Below are 22,306 nucleotides of genomic sequence, written 5' to 3'. Positions count from 1 at the left end.
ATCTTTGTAAATATGATCTATGTAAGTGGAGGATTTTTTCGTTATAAAGCTTAGTAATGAACATCCAAATCAGGACATTTGTAAATCAGGAGAGAAGAGAAACTTTGTGTTACTGAGCTCTTTCATGGTTACAGTGAAAACGCTTAGGTCCAGATTCTGCTCTCAGTTATACTGGTGTATACTGGAGTAACTCCATTGCTTGCTCTGGGCATACACCAGTGTAACTAAACCCTTTTAGTTAGTAAGAGTTTTCATTTGGGAGTGGCTACAGGGACTTGCCCATGAGATTCAAGCCTGGGATCTGATGAAAGAACAGGGGACAGCATAGATGGTGTGGGCGGAATTCTGTTTTCGCTTACACTGGTGTAACACCATTGACTTCAACAGAATTACTGTGGAGTTACACCAGTGTAACTCAGTCAGGATCTGGACAAATATCAAGATTTAGGCATAAACTTCAATTGTGTGATGAGACTCGTGCTTTCAGATCCAGTTACTTTGTGTATATATAGCCTCTATGATGCTTTAACAAATAATATCTTAGGAATATTGGAAATCTCAAAGAGTTTACATGGAAAAGAGAAAAGAATTTGCATGGCTGTCTTGCACATCACTATTACTGTGGTTCCTGAAAGCTCTGAGAAATGCCAGTAGATGGGCCAAATATAATGAATACTTCTAGAGTCATTCCAAGCTCTGGTGAACATTAGCCATTATCTTTTTTCTAATGCATCCTTTAATTTGTGTTTCTGATTGTAGGCTAATCCAGGAGCCCCAGGTGCAGCAGGCTCTCCTGGGAATCCAGGGCCTAGAGGACCACAGGTAAGTATTTTAAGAAGTACATTGTACTTCTGCAGCACCTTTCATTCAATGATCTCATTGCACTTTACAAACACAAAACCCCTCTTATATAGGTAAGTATTAGTATAGTTTACATATGGATAAATATGGGCAGCAAAGCTTAGGTCCAGTGTATTTAGGCACTTTAACTCTCTGATTCAATGGGAGTTAAGTACCTAAATATCTTTGAGGATCAGGACCTAAGTGACTTATTCGAGGTTGCCCAATCAGTGGCAGAGCTACAGTAGGATGATACATGTGGAACCTGACTTCCCATTTCTTGTTCTAACCAGTAGATGCCTTGGTTCCCATCATAGATCAATCATCATAGAGTGATCCTGGCCTGGGTCACTCACAAAAAGCTCCTGCATGCTAGGGTGCAGGTGTAACCCATAGATGAGTGTGTTACAGTTCCCCCTCTGTTCCCAATCTGCAGAGGATATGTGTCCATTACAACCCCAACAAGAAATCCTTGGCTCTTTAGCTCAAGCTGTAGCAGTTTATGGTTTTACAGCTGGAGGTCCTTGGATCAATCCCTTTTGTGTCAAGCAAGACAGTGGCCATCACGTTGGAATCCGCAAAGCGTGCGTACTGTGGGGATGATTAGGTCAAGAGGATGTTAGACCAAATGGATTGAAATCCACATTTTTAGTCTGATATCACATTAGGAGGTTTTGATTTATGGTTTGTTTCTTTGTAAGACTTTTTAGCCCCTCCTTTCCTTTCATTGAATTACCTGTGGTTATGTCTTTGATATGCAGTCTAAATCTGTTAAAGAAAAGCAACAGTATCCTTTATACATGGTGTTTCATCCAAGCATTTCAAAGTACTTTACCAATATTACTTAACTCAGCCTCCCAACTTCTCTGAAGTAGGTATTTTAAACTCACTTTTTACAGAGATAGACTGAGGTTAAGAGAGTGGAAGTGAGAAGACCAAAGCTGGAAATAGAACCTAGAAATTTTAACTCCCTGTCTCCAGCCTGTAGCCACCAGATAATGCTGCTTCCTACTGGAGTAAGTCACCATCTAAGAAGTGCTGTGCCACACTCAGTCTCCTCAGTCTGGCTTTGTTATTTAGTTGGTGTGGTTCTTGCTGGAATAAACTGCGTCATGAGATAGTGGAAAGCATAAGGAATCCAACTAGAACCAAGAACATAGCTAAGAGCATACTTCACAATGACAAGCTGAATAATTCAATTCACTCTGACATCACTTGTGTTTCATGCCAGTAGAGTTCCAGTCAGGTTCCTAGTGTGATTGGTATATTTCGCTGGCCTTATTCAGGCAGTACTGCCACTGGTAACAATGGGAGTTTTGCCAGAGTAAGGCCTGTGGGATTTGGCTGCATGTGTGCACACAGCATTGTCTGACTCGATCTGTGCCTTCCAGTTCCTATGAGAAGAAGCCCCCATAAAAGCTTTGAGTCTGGTCTGCTATTGAACTTTTACTATTTACATCTTTTAATCTGCAGAAAATGCAAGCGCAACTCTTACCCTAGTGACTAACCCCTTTGTACTAAAACCAAAATACTCTCTGGTAAGCCAAATATAAAAAGTGTAATCTCTTTTGTATTTAAATTGTAATAGGGTGAACCTGGAGATCCTGGTGAGACGAGTCTGCTGGGACCCACTGGCCCAAGGGGCATGCCTGTAAGTCTTGCTATTCCTTTTCGGGTTCTCTGTGTTAACTGCTGGGAGTTGTGAGGCCTTGCAGTTCATCTCATTTTCTTTTTCATTCTATTTTTGTCCATTTAGGATATTTTAAAATCTTTTTGCTCAGTTTTCAGTCTTCTCACTAATGTCACAGCCTTCTTGGCTGGGTTATGCTGGAGGTCGGGCTAGATGATCATCAGTGGTGTGTTCTGGTCTTAGTGTCTATGTATCTTTATTTTGTTGCAAGGAAGATACTTGCGCTTTTTCAGCCACCCATCAGACAGAAGAGCAGAACAACTTATTCTCGTCTTCAAGCAACTATCTTACAATCATATTTATTTATTTGGTATGGAGTCCTGGCAAATGAATATGCCAGTCAAGGTGCAATCTCTATACTGGACCTATCCTTCCCTCCTTTCAAGACTTCCAGGGAAAAATTCTCCTCTCATTGTGGATTGGAGAGAAGAATTTTGCCCTAGGGAGAGAGAAAATATAAGTGAGGTGCCCTGTAGATTGGAGAGGAGGATATTGGCCTTAGGCTGTATCTTCTCTTGGTGGCTTTTGCCATAGCTGCTAGACTGTGTCTGTGACACCCTCCGCTACATAATCAGCCATAGCTTCTAAGGTCCCAAAATCATGAGTGCTCCTTTAGGCCAATGGAGTATTGAATTTACAGCTAATTCTGCATTTGAAACTAACCGGCAGTATCTTTTCCAACCTGTGCAGGGCCCAGATGGCAATAATGGGTATGGTCCTGCAGGAAGCAAAGGAGCAAAGGTGAGATCAAGCAGAGGTCTTTGTCATGGAATGTCACGCCTAATAAGATACCAGTCATTTCTTTGTCATGACCAAGGACATTTCGGACACTGTCCGAGTCCCTCCCCAGAATGCGAGAGGCTAATCCCATCCCCAGTAATGTGTACCTGTATATCAGGCTTTCTGAATTTGGAGCTGCAGTAGCGGTAGTTACCTCCAGTTCTGGCATAGTGGCTCCTGGGACATCCCCATGCACGTATGCTCAGCAAGGAAGAGCTAGGGACCATCTAGCCCTAAGTTAATATTTATTTACAAAAATAATTAAATAATCTCTTCTAAAAATATAGAAACTATTTACAATAAAAGATTTAAAGTAAGGGCCAGGTCCAAAGTTGATGGAATTCTGCGTAGCTCCATTGGAATCAATGGATAACTCTTCTGCACTAGTTGAGGATCTGGCCCGCTAGTCTGTGAACTTCTCCCCAGATATTTGTATTTAGTAGTTGTTTTTTTTGTTTTGTTTTGGGTGTGGAGACAGGAAGGGGGAAATTTGAGCAAAAACAGCTTGTGACACGCTCTCGCTCAATTCCCTTTCCCGAGTACATGGAGAGAGAGCAATGATTTGCTAACAAAAAATGTGTAACACATTGCAGGGACCCATTTGAAAAATAATCTGACCATAAAATTTTACAACAATACTAATTCAAAATAAATAAAAATCCTATAATATTCATTCCAATCATTATGCATATTTATTGATTGGAATAAACAGAAAACCCTGCATACAACAAAGGATGATAAAAGATTTCTGGACACCATCCAGTGAAAACTGGCTTTAAGAAATAAGAGAGTCTGTCAACAGACACTATTATAATAATATTTTCCAAAAATAAATCTGAGGGGAATAGATGAGTGTCAATCTCAGAACTTGCTCCACTGCATCTGCTTTCTTCTCTGTAAAATTTTTCTCTAGTTAATCCCCAACAACTGTTCTACTTAAAGGCCATACAAAAAAAAAAAAAAAGAAATAAAAGGAAGGACAAAGGTTGGGAAGGAAGTTTTTGAAAAATATAGAAAGAACCGGCAAGCATACCCATGTTAGCTGTTAATATTGATACACGTCACATTCAATGTTAGTGTGGTGTGCACAAACACCACCCTGAATCTTCTCAGTCTTGATCTAAGCATGCATTAATAATTCCTTTTAGTTCATATGTAAACAAATGGCATACCATGTGCCATCTTCCTGGTGTCTTTTCTTCTTGGCAAAGTTTCCTAACCCCGCCCCTCTCCTCCCCCCCCCCCCCAGTCTTTTCTTTCATTAAGAGAAAGAGAAAACTCCTTCATAACTTTATGCTAGGCATACTTCAGCTAAATAATTATCTGTTTTTACCAGTCTGCTGCAGTTAGCCTGAGCTTTCCTAAGGGTGATAATGACAGCTCCAATAGAAATTGTTCCCTGGAAGTTCTGAATACATTTCTATTGGTTAAATCACTTAACTCCTTGATAGCTACCTTGGGCTTTGTCTATATGAGCATCTCTCTTGTTGAACTGAAATCTGTTTAAAAAAGATTTAAACTGGTTCAAAACCTTATGTGGGCATGCTTATTGCAATTTAGCTTTACTTAGTAATATAGCAACCTGCTTGGAGGGAGGCGCATGGGTTGCAGGAGGGAAGAGTTTGGAGGAGGCACTGGAAGTCAGTTGCTGTGCTCATGGCATGAATTCTAGTTGCCGTTGCAATATCACTGTCAACAGTTCTCTTCATAAAGAGTCAGTGTAGTTTTACACGCTTGGATTCCTTTCATGTTATTACCCAGCATGCTGTACATGAAACAAGGATTAAAGGAATTGCCAGACTGGATCAGACCCAAGGTCCATCTAGTCCAGTGTCCTATCCCTGCCTGTGACCAGCACCAAATGTTGGGGATTGGTCCTGCTTTGAGCAGGGGTTTGGACTAGATGACCTCCTGAGGTCCCTTCCAACCCTGATATTCTATGATTCTATGAAATGCTCCATAGGAAGGTTTAAGCCAGGGGCTCTCAAACTGGGGATTGGGACCCCTCGAGGGTCACGGGGCTATTACATGGGGGGTCGTGAGCTGTCAGCATCCACCCCAAATCCTGCTTTGCCTCCAGCATTTATAATGGTATTAAATCTATAAAAAACATAATTTATAACGGGGGATTGCACTCAGAGGCATGCTATGTGAAATGGGTCACCGGTAAAAAAAAAAGTTTCAGAACCACTGGTTTAAACCCTGTAGTAGGCAGAAGTGAGGTAATCTGCCCAAACATCTCATCCTTCTCTCTAAGTGCTAGAGATTAGTTCTGAAGCATGAGGTTTAATATCCCTTGCAAAAATGTTATTAAATATGTTAACTCTGGATATTCTTGTTACCAGTGTAAATATCCAGTCCCTTTTTGAACAGTTCTTGCCCTCAACAACTTCCTGCGGCCATGAGTTCCACAGCAGAAGGGGGAGCCAGGGCTCCATTCACTCCCTAGCCTTTCCCGTCATTTGGGAGAGTAAATGGATAGCAATCTGCATAATCGCTAGGTGAGCTTGGCCAGTTCTGAGCCTTATGTGAGCCATACAAGGTTCCTTATTTCCCTTCTCCCTCATAGTGTGCCTGGCCAAAGCTGAGGCAGAATCTAATCCAAAAAAAGTTGGGATCCTCCTAACAACAAAGGGAACACTTAACAACAACAAAGGGATGACTTAAATATAGTCCTCTACAAAGGTTACTATAAATTGTATAGGTTCACTAGCTAACTTACACTTAATTAAATGCAATGTCTTCGGAAAACAAACCTACCATGCAAATGGAAATAAATCATTTGTGGTAGAATCATGTTTGAAGGATCTCTTGGGCAACCCCCCATTTTGATGGTTGTGTGAGAACAATCACTGTGTCCCGATTCATAAGAGAGAGCTTCCTATGCGTGGTAGACACATGCATGGGACAATCTTACAAAGACACAGAGTGAATTCTGCTAGTTTCCTGGTCAGGAAAGGATGTACTTTAGCTCTGACTGGTACTCATGGAAGCTATTACATTTCTTACCTGCAGACAAAAAGCACACAAAAGATTGTGAAATGATTTCCTTTCTCTGAAGTAAACATAAACACGACAACAACACAACCCTACTTCTGATCTAACCCTTGAATCTGAATGCCCCATTGATTGATATAAGGGAGGGGCCAACACATTGGTACCATTAGGAAACAGCTCCTGGAAAGTGAGATTTGAACCGTATACAATGTTCATATGATCACTAAAATAGAATTCCACTTAATTTCACTAAAAATGAAACAAAAAAATTAATAAAATAGTATTTAGAAGAGAAATAAAAACCATTGGAAATATTTAAATTGATGTAGCTTTAAATGGGCAGAATGGAATGGTGCCATTTGAGGCTGAAAAATGGCTGCTGTAAATTAAATTGACTGTAACTAAGAAATCTTTAATTTTTTTCTGATTAAAAATATCTTCAAATAAGGAGCAGTGAAAAGGTTAATAAAGTTTTAAGGTCTGTTTCTTTTTTTCCCCGATACCAGGGAGAATCTGGATTCCCAGGATACCCCGGTCCACAGGTATATAAAATGGATATTTTCTGATTTTGGTATATGTTGCTGTGGACTGTGTGTGTCTATATTTTTGTGTGTGTTCTTCACTACAGAGATTCTGGTTTTGATTCACTCATAGGGAGAAGATGGTGATCCAGGCAGTCAAGGAGATAGAGGGTCCAAAGGAATTAGAGGGAAAAGGGTAAGTATAATGAACACTCTTAATCTTTCTGATAAGTATATGTTAAGGGGGCCTTGAAGAAAGTTTCTAGAGTTTAGTGGCCCCTAGTCATAAAGGGATTGAAAATCAGTCTTATTACTTTATTGCTTCAAGGTCTAAGAGGTATGATGATCTCAATCATTAATGTTCTTCACTGATTTCTATTACTTATGAGGGCTGTTCTATATTGTATATTACATCATCTTTATTTAAATTGCAGTAAGCCAGCTCCTCAACTGGATTTCAGTGAAGCTATGGAGACTTTCATCGGCGATGGATCTGTCCCCCATGTCTGTCCTTATAAACATTGAATCAACAAACTGAAAATTTGACTTGATAACTATTCTTGAGTTTCTATTTTTAGGGAAATGCTGGATTTCCAGGTTTAGAGGGAAATCCAGGGGACCAAGGACCTCCAGGACCACAGGTGCCACATTTAAAAACTGAATATTAACCTTGGGATTTGGAATTAATGATGCATTTGACAATGCTGCTCACAATAAAATGTAGTTCACTAGTCAAGCATGAATAGACAGATGTATCCTGCCCTCAGATATGTCCAAGAAAACCTGCTGGAGTCCATGGAATGGCATGGGATTAACTGAGGGCAGAATTGTACCTTCCCCAATCTTTTCTCTCCCAGGGAAGATAAAAATTGATTGAAAAAATTTCAAAATTGGATTTTTATTTAACTTAAACACATTTTTATTTTTAAAAACAAACGTGTTTAAAATTAAATGTGAAATTATGACAACTTGTGTTAAGGCCAAAATTTACTATAGTCTATTGAAATTGTTTAAATAAATACATACAATGCTGCATCAATGAGGCCACCTCAAATATTAGAGTGCCTCTTTTTTTAATTATGTACACAATTGGGGGGAATATCGTTTATTTCAATGGGAGTTAGGCACTTAATTGAGCTCTTTACTGTCTGTAATATTTTATGAATATTATAATCTCTTTAGGTGTCTAGTGGGATTTTTAAAAGTGCCTATCTGCATCTTTAAGCACCTAAATACCTTTGAAAATCTGGTCTGTGATAACCCAAATAATCTGTGAATTCACTGACTAAATTAATACCACCTTTGTGTAATAACTCTATTAGTTTACATGTTTTGATAAATCTACTTCTATTTCTTATGTTCCCAACACATAAGATCGTTTTAGTTAACAAATAAAAATAGTGCTTTTTTGGTATATTTTAAATTGAATTCCTATTTCCATCTAAATACAGTTTGACACAAATCCCTAGTGAAAAAATGAACCATGTATTAGCCAATAAACATGTTTCAGTGGTTATACCAACTGCTGAGAAGAATAGCTAGCTCTTACATAGCACTTTTCATCGATAGATTTCAAAACACTTTATTAGGAGATAAGCATCATTATCTCCATTTTACAAATGGGGGGTGTGATGGGTTTGGTCACAGAGACCACCTTGGGACTATTACCTGATGTGCTGAAACTACCTATGAGCCCGTTTTCCCTGTCAGCTTGGAACTCCAGAACCCTGCCTTGTTGAGCCAGGCACACTAGTTTGCTGCGACACAGACCCAGGTCTGGTCCACACCCCCAAAGCTGCAGACTTTAACCAAAAACTGCTCAGCAAGTCACCCATCTCCAGCACCCAGACACCCAGTTCCCAATGGGATCCAAACCCCAAATAAATCCGTTTTACTCTGTATAAAGTTTATACAGGGTAAACTCAGAAATTGTCCACCCTCTATACCACTATCCCTCTATTGGGGGGGAGGGATAGCTCAGTGGTTTGCGCATTGGCCTGCTAAATCTAGGGTTGTGAGTTCAACCCTTGAGGGGGCCATTTAGGGATCTGGGGCAAAAATTGGGCATTTGGTCCTGCTTTGAGCAGGGGGTTGGACTAGATGACCTCCTGAGGTCCCTTCTTAACCCTGATATTTTATGAAATCACTGATAAAGAGATATGCACAGCTGTTTGATCCCCCCCGGTATTAATCACTTACTCTGGGTTAATTAATAAACAAAAGTGATTTTATTACATATAAAAAGTAGGATTTAAGTGGTTTCAAGTAATAACAGACAGAACAAAGTAAGTTACCAAGCAAAATAAAAGAAAACACGCAAGTCTAAGCCTAATACATTTAAGAAACTGAATACAGGTAAATCTCACCCTCAGAGATGTTCCAATAAGCTTCTTTCACAGAATAGACTCCTTCTTAGTCTGGGCCCAATCCTTTCCCCTGGTACAGTTCTTGTTAGTTGCAGCTCAGGTGGTAACTAGGGGATTTCTCATAACTGGCAGCCCCCTTTGTTCTGTTCCACCCCCTTTTATAGCTTTGGCACAAGGCGGGAATCTTTTGTCTCTCTGGGTCCCTACCCCTCCTTCTAAATGGAAAAGCACCAGGTTTAAGATGGATTCCAGTACCAGGTGACATGGTCACTTGTTCTGTGAGGCCCCAAGCCTCTGTTCTTTCTGGCCTGACTTACAGGGACACAGGAAGGCTTACAAGTAAACAGAGCCATTTACAACCAATTGTTCTAGTTAATGGGAGCCATCAAGATCCTAAGCCACCATTAATGGCCCACGCTTTGTATAATTACAATAGGACCTCAGAGTAATACTTCATATTTCTAGTTTTAGGTACAAGAATGATAGTCATACAAATAGAATGAACACACACAGTAGATTGTAAGCTTTTTAATGATACCTTACAAGAGACCTTTTGCATAAAGCATATTCAGGTTACATCCTGTTCACACTCATAAGCATATTTCCATAAAACATATGGAGTGCAAGTCACAGGCGGGACTGAGACATGGAGGTCACCCAGCAGGACCAGTTGCTGAGCTAAGAATAGAACACAGGTTTCTTGAGTCCTAGTCTAGTGCTCTCATCACTACCCCACACTGCCTCCCTAAAGAAAGAATGAAGTTACTTTAGGAACTAAGAGTTATATCATTCACCATTTAAAAAAATAATGAGAAATGCAAAAATAAAAAATCCGAATAAATGTATGTATCGGTATAATTGCTTAAAAATGTGTGTAGCGATTGTGTATCCTCCTGGTTAGCAAAGAGAAGTACCAAATTTAGTGTAAAAGCTATCCTGAGTTGCAAAGCGACATGTAATGGTTACCAACCAAGTAAATGAACCTTTCTTTAAATACAGTTGCAAACCCAGATTAAAATCAATTATTTAAATTAAGGTTTCCTCCTTGATGATTTTAGATAATGATTAAAATTGGTGACTTAAATCACTTTTATTTCAATCAATACTCCCTGTTTTGTCCTTAAGGGAATCTTCTGCCTCACACTGGAGTAGGATCCTTGTGGGGAGCCAGGACAGGGGGATCCCTCTATGAAGGAAGGGAGCTGCCTGTAATTTTTTCCAAATATTATATGTTCCATCCTGTGGCGGTTCAATGACAAGACAGAACACAGCTTTTAGCAAGCAAGCAGGCTGGTCTCTGCTAACGGGCTTCTGCCTGTCAGCTTTCCACCTTCCCCTTTATTCTCTCTCTCTCCCCCCGTGCATTACATTCTCCAACAGATAAAAGGAATACATTGGCTTTGTTTAACATTCTTATTTACCAATTTCTATCTACCGCATTCCTTGCTCTCGGGCCTTGAGCCCAGTCCTGGGAGGCTTCCCATGGTTCATATCATCTTGGCGAGATTCCAAGGTTGATGCCCTTGAAAGGAGCTGTGTGTGCACTACTCCTACACAACACTCCGGGTGTGCCCTGAATGTTGCCAAGCGCATAAACCTTTATGAATCCTACATCCCCTCCTTTTTTGTTTATTTGTGCTCGGCCATCTCATGGTAGCCATCAATTTGCATTTGCAAGCCAATTAACTCCCGGACAGGCAAGGTCATAACTCGTGGAGCCTGCCAGGGCGGGTCTCGACAAAGCCTTAACAAAAAGGAATACATTGTACACAGCAGCAGCAAAAAATAAGCTTAAAAAGGTAAAGTGTGATTGGCCGGGCCCCAATTAGCCATACTAGAGTACTGGGAAGAGAGGTTCGAGTAAGCGGCGAGCATCATCTCATTCCCAGTTTCCTCAGGGTGATGACATACTGAAATAAGGCATGTACCTAACAGTTCTCCGGCTGCTACAGAATCAGATAAACAAAAGTGGGTAACATTTGCTATTGAAGCCAATCTTTCCCATAGGTTATATGTCATTCGGGCCCGTAACGGAGAAAGCGCTCCCAAATCAACCCCTCCAGGAAATAGCAGGCACAAAAGGCATATCCCCGACCCCAAGTGATTAAAGGCACTGGGCCCAACCATTGCGGATCGGGCAGCTGACGGTAATAGACACACGGTCTTTCCATTTGTGAAAATGCCGATCCGCGGGGGTCTGCTGATCTGCGTTCAGCGTTAAATTATTTAAAGTAAACAAAAGGATATGCAGTTGTTGCTGAATGTCTCCTAAGGTTCGGAGATGCAGCTCCCCTTGTTTTAATTGTTTGTCAAGCAAGGTTTTTAGCGTGCGATTTGCACGTTCAACAATGGCTTGGCCTGTGGAATTATAAGGGATCCCGTGTTTGAGACGGATGTCCCACTGGGCACAAAAGGTGGAGAGGGCTGTGGAGCAATAGGCTGGGGCATTATCCATTTTAATCTGGCTTGGGTGACCCATAACAGAAAAACAGGCTAGCAAATGGTGAATAACTTTAGCAGTGGCTTCCCCACGCTGTGGGGTTGCCCACAGAAACCCCGAATAAGTATCAACAGAAACATGTAAAAAGGAATAGGGGCGGAATTGTGGCACATGAGTGACATCCATTTGCCATAGCTGATTCGCTGCGGTACCTCTGGGGTTAACGGCATAAGAAAAGGTAGGGGCAGCAGCGGCACAGTGGGGGCAGGAACGAACAATAGAACGTGCCTGATCAGCAGGAATATGAAACTGTCGGGCCAAAACAGAGGCAGACTGATGAAAAAAGGCATGGCTTTCAGTGGGGTCAGAAAAAAGGGAATTTACCTGACCACGTAACGCGCGATCGGCACGCGCGTTGCCTTCAATGAGTAGCCCAGGCAGAGGGGTATGACTGCAAATATGAGCAACAAAATAAGGGAAATTACAAGTGGTGATGAAATACTGTAAGGACAAAAACAGGCGAAGAAGGTCCGCATCGACCTGAGGGGTAATGAGGGCAAGGGGTAAATGATCAATTACCTGATAAACATAATGCGTGTCCACAATCAAATTAAAGGGACAATCAGCAAAAAATTGAAAGGCCAAAATAACAGCAGCTAATTCCAAGGACTAGTAAAGCTCTCCAAGCGCTGTGCATGCAAATATTGTTGTACAAGTGAATGAAGCGCTTTCAGCTTTTCTAGAGGGAGGGGCCACTGGTCAATCCATATGGGCTCTAAGGATTGCCATACCAATGGTAATGCGGATGGCAAGCTGGGTGAGGGAGGGTTTTGAGCCATTATATATTAATATCGAGGGTGGTGTCCAGCTTTGTAAGTAAATCACGGCCCCAAATATTGAGGTGGACAGGGAGTACAAAAGGGCGGATTGTAGCAAGGGCACAGCCTCCTGGTTTAGAGACCGTGACCCAAGACAAACTTTGGCGCCCGGGTTTACTACCCCCGATCCCCCACAACTCTTTAGAAGGAACCGTAGGCCAACTAACCGGCCACTCTGGATCACGAATCACCGTAACGTCAGCTCCAGTGTCCACCAGCCCTGTGAAAGGAACATCATTTAAGAGAAGTGTTAACTGAGGTTTTGAGGGGCGGACTGACATTGTCAGAGCAACAAGTGGAGAGGACGTGCTGTGAGACGGCGAGTGAGACAACGTTGATCCAAAGCCGCCTCCACCCCGGGTTCGATCCTCGGCGGCTGGCACCTGATAGGGGACTAAAATCAATTGTGCAATTGACCGTCCACGCGGGAGCAACTGTGGAAGATGGGTCCATACCTGAACCTTAATAACGCCGGTGTAATTGGCGTCAATGACTCCTGGGATGACAAAAAAACCCTGTTTCCCAGCGTGTGAGCGAGGGAGAACCAGACCCACAAATCCGGCAGGGAGAGGTCCCGTCACCTGTGTAGGTATGGCGCAAACCTCCCCTGGCAACTGAAAATCAGCGTCCTCCTGCATAATCAAATCAAGCCCTGCACTTCCGGCAGTCGCCGCCCTCATGGAATCTATGGATTGTAAGGCAGAGGAACAGTTGTCTGAGTGAGAAACACCCCCGTTTGGCCCTGGGTTCGGGAGGGACCCGTCGTGCGGTTTCCCGACCCGCTACGACACTGATTAGCCCAGTGATAGCCCTTCCGACACTTGGGGCACTTCTTTGAGGGGCGGGCGGGCGCCGTCGATGAGCGGCACTCCCGCTGAAAGTGACCCTCCTTACCACAGCGGTAACAACGCTTCCCCTCTTTCCCGGTTTTTTTCAGGGCTGCAGCCAGAACTCCAGCTTTATGGGCTTGTGTGCCGATGTTCTGGCATGCCCGTAGCATGTCTGAGAGCTCTAAAATGCCAGAGGCTTGCGCCGTCTGGAGAGCACGGCGGCAATCCTCATTTGCATTTTCAACTGCCATTTTTAACAGGATTTCCTGAGCTGCCGCAGCGTTATCCACCTGTCGGAGGATAGCCTCCTGCAATCTGTTGGTAAAATCCAGAAAGGACTCTGATGCACCCTGACGGATACTGACAAAGCTTTTAGTAGGCTTGCCTGAATCCGGGACCTTCCGGAAAGCATGCTGGGCGCAGGTGGAAATAAGGGGGAAGAGGGCCTGAGGGAGTTGAGTCTGCATCTCAACGGTAGCAAACGGTCCCTCCCCTGCCAAGTGCTCAAAAATAATACCTTCCGCTCTATGAATCTGGGCCTGGCGTTCCGCCTCCTGCCGATACTCACTAATCCAAATAACATATTGACTGGGTGACAGCATCATGCGCAACAGCGCCTTCCAATCTTCAGGGACCAGGGTGTACCCAGAACCTAGCCCTTCAATGAGACCACGCACATACGTGCTAGTGAGGCCGAACTCGCGAATCACTTTCTTTACCTCTCTGATCACCGAGTAAGGCAAACTGACCCAGTCTGCAACCTGGTTGTCCTGGCCATCATCCTGCCAGGTCACCGGACAAACTGAGACCAGATCAGCCAGCTCCTCTGCTGTAATATCTGAGCGAGTCTTCGCTGCGTGAACCATTTGTTGCACCAGCGAAAGCCTCTGAGCAGACGCAGACGACCCCCCGGGGGGCCCCGGAGCATGGGGCCCTACGGGCGGAGGGCGATCACACACCGGCTCCGGTGGGGAAGGCCAGGGAGGCAGTGGTAATAGAGGCACTGGGGGCGAAGCAGGGGGAGGGATGGTTGCAGGAGCGGACGGGGGTGGCGGGATCGGCAGCCCCTCTGTTGGCGCGGGAGAGGGTCTTTCTGAGGTGACACACCGTGTTGCATCGGTAGGAGGGGGGTGGCTGCAGGAGCGGACGGGCGTGGCGAGATCACCAGCCTCGCGAGGGAGGGCCTGTCCGGGGCGACACGCTATATCGCGTCGCGGCAGAGGTGCCAGGCATGTAAAGCCTGCACGGACGCCCGAGGCTCTTTGTGCAATGTCTGGCCCAACCGCTCCCAGTCCGCTAGCTTAAGGGTTCCGGCTTCAGGGTACCATGGGCATTGGGCACTCACCTCCTGTAGCAGAAGAGTGAGTTCTCGACTGGGGCAGTCATGCTGAGCCTTACGCAGCAAATACTGTAGCTCATTGCGGTGTTGCACTTGCAAAGCAGAGAGGGAGCTTCCCATACTTACCACAACGAAAAATACTCCACGTTTGGGTGCCAGTTGTGGCGGTTCAATGACAAGACAGAACACAGCTTTTAGCAAGCAAGCAGGCTGGTCTCTGCTAACGGGCTTCTGCCTGTCAGCTTTCCACCTTCCCCTTTATTCTCTCTCTCCCCCCGCGCATTACATTCTCCAACAGGTAAAAGGAATACATTGGCTTTGTTTAACATTCTTATTTACCAATTTCTATCTACCGCATTCCTTGCTCTCGGGCCTTGAGTCCAGTCCTGGGAGGCTTCCCATGGTTCATATCATCTTGGCGAGATTCCAAGGTTGATGCCCTTGAAAGGAGCAGTGTGTGCACTACTCCTACACAACACTCCGGGTGTGCCCTGAATGTTGCCAAGCGCATAAACCTTTATGAATCCTACACCATCCACTAGTTTTATTGTTCCTGTGGTGTTTGCTATATGATTACTTACGGGTAAATTTAGTCATGGGTTAGTTTGCATGTAGACAGGAAAGTGGGCAAACATTGCTGGTAGCTACACATTCACTGATACTTAGAGACAATACAGGTGTTGATCCCTTTAAAGATTACCTCTGACATGCTGGGTTCCACATGCCTGGCTTGACACAGAGGCAGGGGAATTCCATTCAGATGCTGAAACAAAGAACTTTAGAGTGGGTAAAAACACGAGCCCCTGAAAATGAGGAGAAAGAGAGGCAGAGATTGCAGGGGTACAGAATGTCCACCCAGTCCCGGAGGTAGAAGTGTTTGGATATATAGGCCTGCCTACACTTTAGGTAAGACAGAAGCATGCAGACTGTTCTATTAAACCCTTTTTCTTATTATGCTGTGTTCCTGCAGATAAGATTAAACAATACTTTGTTCTGAAAAGGCTGTTTGGGTCCCTATTTCACACACAAGTCAGAGTTCCTCAAGGGGAGTCTTGCAGGGCAGCAAAATACAGTTGGGCCTGCTGAACAATCAGGATTGGTACACAAGGTGCTATACCCCAGCACCTTGTCTGAGAAGGGGAGAATCGTGGGATTCCACTCCAGAGACGCAAAGGCAAGAGGTCTTGCATACTGAGAGGGGTCGAATGTGCAGATATATCTGAACCGTGACACCCTCTACTAGCAAGAACTTTGGAAACTAATATAATCCTGAATGATGCCACTTTACAGCAGCAGCAAATGCTGAATTTAGGTAACATGCAGGAAAAATTCGTTGGAGAAAGTACGTCAAAGTGACAGTCTTCATCCCAACTGTGCAACAGTCTACAGACATCCGTGTCAGGAAATATTCTGGGCAATCACATTGGAAAGCCATAAATAGTTGTCAAGAAAACAACACGTGCACTAACACAGAAATGCCTGATTTTTTCCTAGGGCCTTTGTCATCATTAAATATATATTAAATATGTTCCTGCTCTTAGTATGAGAGTGATTTTCTAACCCGCTGTTAAATCTCTTCCAGGGCACCAAAGGACCAAAGGGTACCATAGCCATGGCTGTATGTAATCATCTCATTTCTAAAACCTAAGTGCATGCTGCATGTAGTTAAGTTTCATTTTTTCCAGTTAAGAAGCATTGACTGTACAGAGTTTGCTACTAGCCATTGAAGGAAAGCTTCCTTCATGTACTTGTTGCAGTAAAACAATTACAGCCCTGTGTGAAATAAATAACCAAGGACTTAGAAACAATTTTTTAATATGGATTTAAACCAGGCAAAAGTTTTGCAAACAATTAAAACATTAAAACTCTTTTCTCAGTTTTGTGATTTGGACTAGTTTACAGAACCTCAAAAGGGACTTCGGGCTAGACCCTGCCCTCTTATATGGGTGTGCTAGAGTGAGGAAAGAGGGCAAAAGAAGCCTTGACCCAAGCGCACACACTTCCAGGGTAAACAGCAAAGTAACTTGGGAGAAGGGAAATGCAAATTTGCCCCTCTCTTTGCATTTCCTTCCCCCAGGTACTGGCTAGGAAGTCAACCTCACACATTATCCCCCAAAGCCCTTTGCAGTTCCTAATACTTTCCAGAGATTGCACTAGTCAGTCTCCTGAAGCAGTTACATACAATTCCACAACAACACATACACAATTACATTTTTAATACAATGGACCCTCAAATTATTAAACTTAAATCAATAATGTTTATCTTAATTCCGTAAGCTTTGTCCAGGTTATTGCAGGTGTGTCACATGCCTGCTAGCTAACGCACATGTCCAACTCAGGCAAGATCACTCAGCAGTCAATAGCATGAGCTAACTAGGGGGCACCTGTTGCTCCTTTTCCAACATGCAGAAATATGCCCCTCACAGAATAGTGCTCTCCTCATCTTGTAGAATCCTGCTGAGACGATCAGGTTTTCCCCTGGCACCCTCTCCACTCCCCCAGCAGCACTGGCCAGGCCAACGACTGTCCCATGATCTTATAGATCTTAATGCACAGATATATTATACAAAATGAACAGTTCAGAAAGTATCTACTTCATACATTTGAGAAAGGTTAAGTGTCCAATGAAACGTAGGAAACTTCTACTATTGCGTTAGGGTAAGATCCTGCTTTCAAGTACACCAGTGTACATCCTGAATAACTGTACAGACTGTAAGGTTGTTACTTGGATTTATGCAGGATTAAGTGAGCTCGGGACTTGGAACCTGATCCAGTTCCCACGGGAGTCAATGGAAAGAGTCCCATGAATTTTCCAGTGGGAGCTGACTCTGGCTCTTGGCCCTTAACCATCTTTTCATTTTCCCCCCCACAGCCTTGTGGACTTGTTAATTTCACACGAGAAAACTGCCGTACGTACTGGGTTTATTTCTTTTCCCCTGTTGGAATTTGCATAGCCATAGTTTTTAAATGGAAACATAGTGGGCAACTCAATGGCTCAGGGGATGGATCTGAAGCTTTGAGGTCTCTAGGTGGCTGGTATCAGTCTGACACAAGCTGGTAGTGACTGCAAGTTGTTACCTCTTGTGGCTATTCATGAATGTATGAGAAACAAGTTTGTACTCCCTGTTTATTTTTTCTGCATCTGAATTATTCACCACGGGTCACAGTCCTCGTTAATGAGCACCCTTGTTAGCAGACTCACCACAGGGGCCATGGACTGAAGAGGATGTGGAAAGTGAGTTACCATCTCCTGCATAGAGCTAACCCTTCCAGGTACAGGCTGGGTCACCTTGATGGATAGTTCAGGGAACCTTGCACTACCTCTGCCTGTGCTGTACCCATCCCGTGGATAAATACAAGGCGTTAGCCTCCGGGGCTACCTTGCACTTGCATGTACGATGCTCATTTTAACAATATAAATGAGAGACACACACACACAGTCACTATAGATTTCAGCCCATCCGTTTTACATTTGATAACACTGTCAAACTCATCAGGGAAAAAGTAAAGCTATAGAAATGTATCATTTCAACTACGCCTTTGAAAGAGAAAAAATATATACATAGATTCATAGATATTAAAGTCAGAAGGGACCATTATGATCATCTAGTCTGACCTCCTGCACAACGCAGGCCACAGAATCTCACCCACCCACTCCTGCAAAAAACCTCTCACCTATGTCTGAGCTACTGAAGTCTTCAAATCATGGTTTAAAGACTTGAAGGTACAGAAATTCCTCCAGCAAGTGACCCATGCCCCACGCTACAGAGAAAGGCGAAAAACCCCCAGGGCCTCTTCCAATCTGCCCTGGAGGAAAATTCCTTCCTGACCCCAAATATGGCGATCAGCTGAACCCTAAGCATGTGGGCAAGATTCACCAGCCAGATACCTAGGAAAGAATTCTCTGTAGTAACTCAGATCTCACCCCATCTAACATCCCATCACAGGCCATTGGGCCTATTTACCATGAATAGTTAAAGATCAATTAATTGCCAAAATCATGTTATCCCATCATACCATCTCCTCCATAAACTTATCGAGTTTAATCTTGAAGCCAGATAGGTCTTTTGCCCCCACTACTTCCCTGGAAGGCTGTTCCAGAACTTCACTCCTCTGATGGTTAGAAACCTTCGTCTAATTTCAAGTCTAAACTTCCCGATGGCCAGTTTATATCCATTTGTTCTTGTGTACACATTGATATTGAGCTTAAATAATTCCTCTCCCTCCCTGGTATTTTTCCCTCTGACATATTTATAGAGAGCAATCATATCTCCCCTCAGCCTTCTTTTGGTTAGGCTAAACAAGCCAAGCTCCTTGAGTCTCCTTTCATAAGACAGGTTTTCCATTCCTCGGATCATCCTAGTGGCCCTTCTCTGTACCTGTTCCAGTTTGAATTCATCCTTCTTAAACATGGGACACCAGAACTGCATACAGTATTCCAGATGAGGTCTTACCAGTGCCTTGTATAACGGTACTAATACCTCCTTATCCCTACTGGAAATACCTCTCCTGATGCATCCCAAGACTGCATTAGCTTTTTTTACGGCCATATCACATTGGCGGCTCATAGTCATCCTGTGGTCAACCAATACTCCAAGGTCCTTCTCCTCCTCCGTTACTTCTAATTGATGAGTCCCCAGCTTATAACTAAAATTCTTGTTATTAATCCCTAAATGCATGACCTTACACTTCTCATTATTAAATTTCAGCCTATTACTATTACTCCAGTTTACAAGGTCATCCAGATCCTCCTATATGATATCCTGGTCCTTCTCTAAATTGGCAATACCTCCCAGCTTTGTATCATCCGCAAACTTTATTAGCACACTCCCAGTTTTTGTGCCAAGGTCAGTAATAAAAGATTAAATAAGATTGGTCCCAAAACCGATCCCTGAGGAACTCCACTGGTAACCTCCCTCCAGCCTGACAGTTCACCTTTCAGTATGACCCGCTGTAGTCTCCCCTTTAACCAATTCCTCATCCACCTTTCAATTTTCATATCGATCCCCATCTTTTCCAATTTAACTAATAATTCCCCATGTGGCACGGTATCAAACGCCTTACTGAAATCTAGGTAAATTAGATCCACTGCGTTTCCTTTGTCTAAAAAATCTGTTACTTTCTCAAAGAAGGAGATCAGGTTGGTTTGGCACAATCTACCTTTTGTAAAACCATGTTGTATTTTGTCCCATTTACCATTGACCTCAATGTCCTTAACTACTTTCTCCTTCAAAATTTTGTCCAAGACCTTCCATACTACAGATGTCAAACTAACAAGCCTGTAGTTACCTAGATCACTTTTTTCCCCTTTCTTAAAAATAGGAACTATGTTAGCAATTCTCCAGTCATATGGTACAACCCCTGAGTTTACAGATTCATTAAAAATTCTTGCTAATGGGCTTGCAATTTCATGTGCCAATTCCTTTAATATTCTTGGATGAAGATTATCTGGGTCCCCCCGATTTAGTCCCATTAAGCTGTTCGAGTTTCGCTTCTACCTCAGATATGGTAATATCTACCTCCATATCCTCATTCCCATTTGTCATGCTACCATTATCCCCAAGATCCTCATTAGCCTCATTAAAGACTGAGGCAAAGTATTTGCTTAGATATTGGGCCATGCCTAGATTATCCTTACCCTCCACTCCATCCTCAGTGTTTAGCAGTCCCACTTCTTCTTTCTTTGTTTTCTTCTAATTTATATGGCTATAGAACCTTTTACTATTGGTTTTAATTCCCTTTGCAAGGTCCAACTCTATTTGACTTTTAGCCTTTCTTACTTTATCCCTACATGTTCTGACCTCAATAAGGTAGCTTTCCTTGCTGATCCCTCCCATCTTCCACTCCCTGTATTCTTTCTGCTTTTTCTTAATCACCTCTTTGAGATGCTTGCTCATCCCGCTTGGTCTACAACTCCTGCCTATGAATTTTTTCCCCTTTCTTGGGATGTAGGCTTCCGATAGCTTCTGCAGCTTTGACTTGAAGTAATCCTAGACCCCTCTGCCTTTAGATCCATAAATTCTTCAGTCCAATCCAATTCAATTCCCTAATTTCCTTAATTTTTGAAAGTCAGCCCTTTTGAAATCAAAAACCCTAGTCGCAGATTTATCTTTGTTTATCCTTCCGTTCAGTTTGAACTGAATTAGCTCATGATCACTTGAACCAAGGTTGTCCCCTACAACCATCTCTTCTATGAGGTCCTCACTACTCACCAAAACCAAATCTACAATGACATCCCCTCTTGTCGGTTCAGCAACTACTTGATGAAGGAATCCATCAGCTATTGCATTCAGGAAAATCTGAGCCTTATTATTATTATTAGTAGTAGTAGCACTTGTCCTCCAGTCTATATCTGGGAAGTTAAAGTTTCACGCAGTTTCCATTAGTATTTACTTCATTAAAAACATTAAAGAGGGCTCTATCCATATCCAAATTAGATCCCGACGGTCTATAGCACACCCCGAGCACTGTCTCAGAGGAGGCTCTAGTAGTTTTCTTCCCCAATGTGATTTATCCAGATGGACTCTGTCTTATCCATTCCATCGCTTCTTATTTCTTTACATTTTACCTCATCATTGACATACAATGCTACTCCACCACCTTTACCTTTATTTCTGTCTTTCCTAAACAGCACATACCCTTCAATACCTGTAGTCCAGTCATGACTACTATTCCACCATGTTTCTGTTATCTCTATAATACCTGGTTTCACTTCCTGCACCAGTAGCTCTAGTTCCTCCATTTTGTTACCTAGGCTCCTCGCATTGGGGTACAAACATCTTAATTTTTGCTGTTTGGCCTCGTTCACATTCTTTACCCGATTAGGCAGAGACATTCTACAGCCAGTATGACCTATTAGACTGGTATCCACATTGCCCTTCCTCCTTATGTCCATTCTCCTACCCACGGCTGTATCCTTACTTACTTTGATTTCTTCCCTCTCAATGCTAAAATCTGGTGTGGAGATTACTTGGACATCTCCCAACCATCTCCCCCAAATTCTCTTAATCAGTTGTGCCAGCCTCCATCCTAGAAGACTATTTCCTTCCCTACTCAGGTGAAGTCCATCCCGAGAGAACTGTCCTCTCACCATGAATGCCTCCCAGTGGCCATACATCCCAAAGCCCTCCTTATAGCACCACTGCCTGAGCCATCTGTTGATAGTCATAATCTTGTCACACCTTTGTTGCCCTTCTCTAGGAACAGGCAGAATCCCACTGAAGATCACCTGAGCCTAGATTTCCTTAAGTGTCTTCCCCAGCCTGGCATAGTCTCCCTTGATACATTCCAGCGAGAATCTACTGGTATCATTTGTTCCCACATGAAGGACGATCGGTGGATTCTTTCCTGCTCCCTTTAGGATCCTCTTCAACCTCAGGTCCACATCCCGTATCTTAGCACCTGGAAGACAGCACACCCTTCTATTCTCTGGATCAGCTCTGGTTACAGGCCTGTCCATTCTTCTCAGTAAGGAGTCCTTGATCACATAGACCTGCCTTTTCCTGGTGACAGTGCGATTCTCCAGTCTACCCCCTGTTCCCTCTGGCTGCAAGTTCTTTGCATTCCTATTCTCCATTGTAATCCTCTTCAACCCATCCTGTATCCTCCTGGGGCTCATATTTGTT

The 22,306-nt window shown here is 43.2% G+C and overlaps 1 protein-coding gene across 1 annotated transcript in view; it reads left to right on the top strand.

Moving 5' to 3' along the window:
• LOC141982963 (collagen alpha-4(VI) chain-like) overlaps window positions 1-22,306 on the top strand; it is an 89,585-nt gene that overhangs the window by 48,502 nt on the left and 18,777 nt on the right. The window contains 8 exon segments of the mRNA XM_074945574.1: window positions 760-822; window positions 2,429-2,491; window positions 3,221-3,271; window positions 6,814-6,849; window positions 6,962-7,024; window positions 7,407-7,469; window positions 16,264-16,299; window positions 17,554-17,590. Coding sequence (XP_074801675.1) covers window positions 760-822; window positions 2,429-2,491; window positions 3,221-3,271; window positions 6,814-6,849; window positions 6,962-7,024; window positions 7,407-7,469; window positions 16,264-16,299; window positions 17,554-17,590 — 412 coding nt within the window.

The sequence above is a fragment of the Natator depressus genome, chromosome 2 (assembly GCF_965152275.1).
Source record: "Natator depressus isolate rNatDep1 chromosome 2, rNatDep2.hap1, whole genome shotgun sequence".
NCBI lineage: Eukaryota > Metazoa > Chordata > Testudines > Cheloniidae > Natator > Natator depressus.
Note: the sequence above shows the minus strand (reverse complement) of the source record. Positions and strands in the feature narration are given on the sequence as shown.